This window comes from Brassica oleracea, chromosome C8, assembly GCF_000695525.1.
Source record: "Brassica oleracea var. oleracea cultivar TO1000 chromosome C8, BOL, whole genome shotgun sequence".
Taxonomy (NCBI): Eukaryota; Viridiplantae; Streptophyta; class Magnoliopsida; order Brassicales; family Brassicaceae; genus Brassica; species Brassica oleracea.
The window spans coordinates 19,977,546-19,983,330 of record NC_027755.1 but is presented as its reverse complement, the minus strand read 5'-3'; the positions used below and the strand labels follow the sequence as shown (position 1 = coordinate 19,983,330).

At 36.9% G+C, this 5,785-nt stretch overlaps 2 protein-coding genes across 2 annotated transcripts; one reads left to right on the top strand and one right to left on the bottom strand.

Annotated features, from left to right (window-relative positions):
- The first annotated feature begins 3,393 nt into the window (after window positions 1-3,393).
- LOC106309864 lies at window positions 3,394-4,666 on the top strand. The gene is made up of 4 exons (XM_013747007.1): window positions 3,394-3,676; window positions 4,000-4,061; window positions 4,160-4,264; window positions 4,360-4,666. The coding sequence occupies exons 1-4, from the start codon at window positions 3,439-3,441 to the stop codon at window positions 4,510-4,512; spliced, it is 558 nt and encodes a 185-aa protein (XP_013602461.1). The 5' UTR covers window positions 3,394-3,438; the 3' UTR covers window positions 4,513-4,666.
- Window positions 4,667-4,707: 41 nt separating this feature from the next.
- Window positions 4,708-5,136, bottom strand: LOC106309865. Its single transcript, XM_013747009.1, has one exon. The coding sequence runs from the start codon at window positions 5,062-5,064 to the stop codon at window positions 4,708-4,710; it is 357 nt and encodes a 118-aa protein (XP_013602463.1). The 5' UTR covers window positions 5,065-5,136.
- Window positions 5,137-5,785: the final 649 nt, after the last annotated feature.

The following is a 5,785-nucleotide window of genomic DNA, read 5'->3' as shown; positions in this document are numbered from 1 at the left end:
AAAGGCCATGCATGAATGGATGAGTCTCAGATTCCAGGACTTTGAGTGTGTGGATGAATATCATTTTGCTTTGTCCAAAATCGTTTACAAACTGAGACTATGTGGTGAAGTGGTAACAGAGGAGGATTTACTGGAAAAGACCCTCCTCACAGCCGATCCAAGAAATCTATTGTTACAACATATCTATAGAGAAAAAGGTTTCACTACCTATAATGATCCGCTCTCATGCCTAACTGAGCAGAGTAATCAGTTACTAAAAAGAAATAGTGAGATGAGATATCCTGAAGCAAATACTGATATGGATCAGGATGAATCCAAGGCAGCTGTGTCCAATGTAACTGATGGTGTGGCCGGCATGTCTATTGACTAAAGAAAGATTTGGACATGCTAATTGTGTTTTAAGTCTTTGATTTGTATTTTTCTTTAAACCTAATTGTCATTCACGATTTTATATATAATAATAGAATTGATTTGAGTTCATTATTATTATATCTTGTCTGATCTTACTTGATAATGTGAATGATTGATAAAGAAATCACCTAAAAGGCATTATGGTACGGTATAGTAGCCTAGTAAGAAACCTATGGTTAAGGCATTGCCTAAAGGGCATTATATACACCCAAAAATATATGAACCATTGAGTTAATATGGTTTCCAAATAGAAACAATGGACAAAAGGAAACAAGTTCCTTTCAAAGTTAAGAAAGAAAGAAAACGCCTAAGACCCTTTAAGAAAGTGGTCAAGACTATACCTATGTAATCTACTGATCAAAACCATGCTACAGATCAGTATGATAAGAGTCAAGAGCCGTGGTGATCATACTGATATATCCCACGAAAATTATACACTTTATGGCAAGACCGGATTAGCCATCCTAGTCTAAACTTGATGCAAAGATTGATATTGAGAAGACACAAAGAGTTATCCCATAAGATCTCCCGTTGTGAAACATGTACACAAAGGGAAACTCATTGGGATTTATTGTCCTAAGCATCACGAAACTATAGTATGTTCATGAAGGGGAGAGAGGATAAACCCGTGATACATGATCAATACTACAAATTCGTGAACAAATTCGTGAACCATGGTCTATGACCATGATATAAACGGCTTGGCCGTGCAGTCCATTACCTATAAGGATCGGACATCCATCCATAGGGACATTGAAAAGATAAACGTGGGGTTTAAAGTATCTATAAAGAAGAGATAGGCGTATTGGCCATACATACATATACAGAAATGCCATCTGAGATAAACCAGTGAAATATATGGGTCTTGTGAGGGAAAAGAAACTGTGAGATATGGTACATGATCACGAGGTCTAAAGGTGTTCATGTTTCCTACTAACAGCATTCGATCATAGCTTGTTACACAAGGATAGTCACAGAGACCATGAAACAAATTATAAGGAGATAAACTCCTATGTGGTGGATGCTGCTACATAATTTCGAAATTGACAAAGGTCTGGTCATAAGAAAGAAATTAGATTGACATATAAAGATGTAGTAAGCAGCATATGGATCACTGGATAAAGGACAACATTGTTCCTAAGCTGTTCATGGACTGAAACAAAGCAGCTGCATATAGTATATAATACTAGTAAAGGAGTTAAATAAGAACGATCAAATTCAGTCCATATGTAAACTAATAAAGAAATTCGAATTCCTTGTGTTTATACTAAACCAACCTAAAGAGAGGTTAAAAGGTTTATACAGATCTGTGACACTAGCATGGACCGACTAGATTGTAGTACGGGCTAGTGGAAAAGAAAGATCAGCCCAAAGAAAGGTAATTCAGATTGCCTTAGCTTGCTACCTCGGATAACATGTTCTCCGGATAGACCAATCCAACATCAGATCCCTTAGATAAGGATCCGGCATAGCAGAACAGTCTGCTGCTGCTGTGAGGTTGAGAGGAGACATTTAATCTATCCTTCTCGATCGGATACCAATAGGTTGCAGTCCATAAGAATGTGTGATCGAAGTCCATGACCTAATATATATTCATTGTGTGATATGATCCACAGCAACAAAGGTCATGAGACGACATGAATATAAGGATAGGACTGCAATGAAAAACGAATATGGCATTGCCTAAGGCAATAGAGATCGATGACCACATGTGAGATTCATGAGTGTATTTGGCCACAGTGCCATGGTTAGATAAGATTGTAAAATTCATTACAACAATGTCAAACGGAGTATCTGTGGGCTTGTGTGGTTGAGATCTATGACTCAACATGAATCAATTAGAATAGAATATGGCTGATGATGATAATAAAGAAAGATCAATGGACAAAGACATTGGTACACATCCGTGTATAGAAGATACACCGGATCATAGGTTTACGACCTGAGATTATAAATTCATGGTACCATACTTAGTTTATTGTCCATAAGTATGTTTAGTATGTCTGACCAAAGTATAGAGTGGTCGACAGCAAATGTTCACTTCTTGACCATGTACACACGATGTCAGAAGACATGAGAAAAGACCGGAAAGATCAAAATGGTCCAATTACGGTTCAGTAATAAACTTGGCCGATTTGATTACTCCCTTCCTGCACGTCCAGGAAAGATCACGCATCAGATGCGTAGACTAAAGAACCTACACTGAGGTTCACATCAGGGGGAGCAGTACGTGTTTTACTCTTTTTTACGTGTTGTACTCTTTTTCCTTCATCAGGGTTTTGTCCCATAGGGTTTTCCTGATAAGGTTTTAATGAGGCAACATTAAGTGTATTACAATCCTTGAATGGTTATGGCATCCAAGGGAGAGTGTTATAAATCAATTGATGGATGTCCATAAACGGCTCGGTCCATAACCGGTCCATACACTTAGAGAGAGAGACGGCCCAACCCTAGAGAGAGAGAGAGAGATGCGGCCATGACCTTAGGAAAGAGAGAGAGAGAGGCGGCTTATGCTTTGGAGAAAATGAAACTCTATTTCCTTTTCTTTGTAATTGTTATCTTTCCATTATTATGTATTAGTAGTTTTCCTAATCCTTGTTGGTTTAGGTTTTTGGATACTTTCTTTTTCTATGACTTGTAATCCTTATATAAAGGAACTCATGTTATGATTAATAAAACACAGAACTATTCAGTCTTCAAACTTCTAATTACAACAGTGATAAGTTTAAGGTCGTTGAAGATTTTTGGAGATTTTCTTAAAATATAGTTGAAAGCAATATAATTGAAAAAGTGATGATTTTTAAATAAATAATGTAAGTTTAAATTTTATAAAATGCTTATGGCCGTACCGTAGTAAATAAATAAATCAGAAAGGCTAAAAGAGACAAGGGGAAAGGAGGAAGGAGAGATACGAAAACTAAATGTATTTTCATTTAGATCCTTAACTAAATGTATTTTCATTTAGATCCTTAACTAAATTTATTGTTCCTCCTCCGGTTCATTTTCATCGAGTCTCAAGCGTTTTATATGGTCATGGCTTCTTCTTCTTCTCTCGCTGCGTTTCCTTGTTTGAATCCTTGGCCTCTCACTCCTTCAAGATTCTCACAAACCCTGAATTCTCCTTTCCTCTCCTCCCCTTGTTCTGTTTTGAACCTAAAACACGCATCTTCGCTGCTTCTTAAATCGAGGATTCGAATCTCCTCCTCTCATCGCGTGCCGACAAAAACACTCGTTGTTTTGTCTGCCCAGACTAGTCTCCTGAAAGGTTTTATCTCATTCTCTCTTTGCGAATTTTGTGGTTTTTGATTGCTAAGTAGCAAACGGCTCACTGAGTTATCTTGAAAGAAAGAAAGAAAGAAGATATCCTTATGTATGATTGGATTAAGCGTTCATTGTTTTGTGCAACGAGTTTACTAATCATTATTAGAACAATTTTCGAATTGATTGTGTGCAGTTGAAATGCTTATTACCATAAAAATGATCTCGAAATAAACCAAGTTTATCTTCGTATGATTAGTAAAAATTTGATTGTTTGTACATTTCTAGTTCAGAGATGCATTGAGTATCTGCTAATGTTTGTATAAATAGTTCTTAAAACCGCATGGAATATTGGGAAAGATGGAATCGAAGCAGGAACCAACCTAGTACCTGTGAGCTCTCTCTTAGTCTTTGTCTTTGACCGTTGTTGGAATCTAAATGTTTTTTTATTTTTAGTCACACTTATGGTTGTCATTTGCTTGCTTGGAAGGTTTCTGTGCCTAGACCTGTTGCTAGGATCTCAGTGACAATTGCAGCATTGGCGGTTTCATTGTTTGTTCTCAAGTCGTTTCTATCAACTGCTTTCTTTGTATTGGTATGTTTTTAACCCTCCCTCCCTTTTCTTATATAGCTGATTTTTTTTGTACAGTCTCTATCTAAAGCCAGCCTCCATTGAGTGTCTTTTTTCAGGGTACAATGGGATTTGCATATTTCTTATTCATAGCCTTCAACAAAGATGAAGCTCCTAAACAGAGAGGTGGAGAAGATAATATTTCTGGTTCCACACCAATGGATAATGATCCACTTGAAGAAGCAAAGAAAATTATGGACAAGTACAAGTAAGGAGCTTTATCAGTTCTTTTTTTTCTCATATGAGAGAGAGAGAGAGAATGTATACGGATATAAATAGATGGTTTAAGTTTTCTTTCCTCTTTAATGAGAGAAACAAAACTCAAGATATCTTCATATTACACCCTTAATTAGCTTTTGTAATAGAGATCAAGAGAAATTCACAAAAACAAGAAAATAAATATAAAATCAAACTTCGAGAGTGAAAATAGGCGGCCTAGATAATCCGGTTGTTGCACCACCGTGGAACATCTTCTTAAACACTTTTACACCGCCTAGTGAGTGCTTTCGGATTCCGCCAAATCTAATGGTGGATACGATGATGCGATGTAGATTACTCAACTCTTTTCCGATCATTGCTTTCAACCGGAAAAGCTTCATACGTAGAAACAACAACGACGTGGGAGGAGAACGACGAGAAATCAAGTCGGCTTCTTGAAGCTTTTTGTAGATCAAGAACTTGGCTCGCCGGTGAAGTACCTCCTCTGGATCTTCCTTGTTCATCTTTGAGTAATCGCATGGCCTTTTGAAGAGGATCAATTTCATCCTTTCGTGTATTTTTGACGACGGTCTTTTTCTGAAGAGAGATATTAGATTGAGGAGATGAGTTGAACTAGGAAAGTATTTATAGTCATTGCATGAAACGGTGCTAGTGCACTAACTTGTAACTTGTATACGTGGTTTTTCTACAAAGTTATATGTTTCTTATTAAAATCTATATTATAATAAATCAGTTTTTGCTCACTCCTCAGCGTGTCACGTCATCGTTTTGTGGGCCATATTTTTAAAAAGTGTAAAAAAGTGTCAAGTCCATGGCTCGAACCCGTGTTATTGAGATATAAACACCAACATTTATACCACTAAGCTAACTGATACCTTTGTACATTGATGGCCGAACCTAATATATATTTATGAAGGTCGGAAGCCCTTGCTTTTTCGGCTTCCTCTGAGGGTCGGACCTACAAGTGTATTATGGGTTTCATTTTTAAATGGGATTCATCACGTTATATGAAAAAAAGCTTAAGTTTGCAACAATTATGGTTTTCCTATATTGTAAACTGTTGTAGTTTAATATGGGTTCTTTTCATTATTGTCTCAAACAAGTCTGAGTTACAGAGTTGCGCCGTGTGTATGTTCGTAATCTATTTTTTCACCGGTGAACTCTTCATGTCCCCATCTTAAATCGCTTGATCATAAATGTTCCTGATTTGTAGCCCCTCTGTAAACCATATATATATATGATTCTCATCTTTGATGAACCCAATCT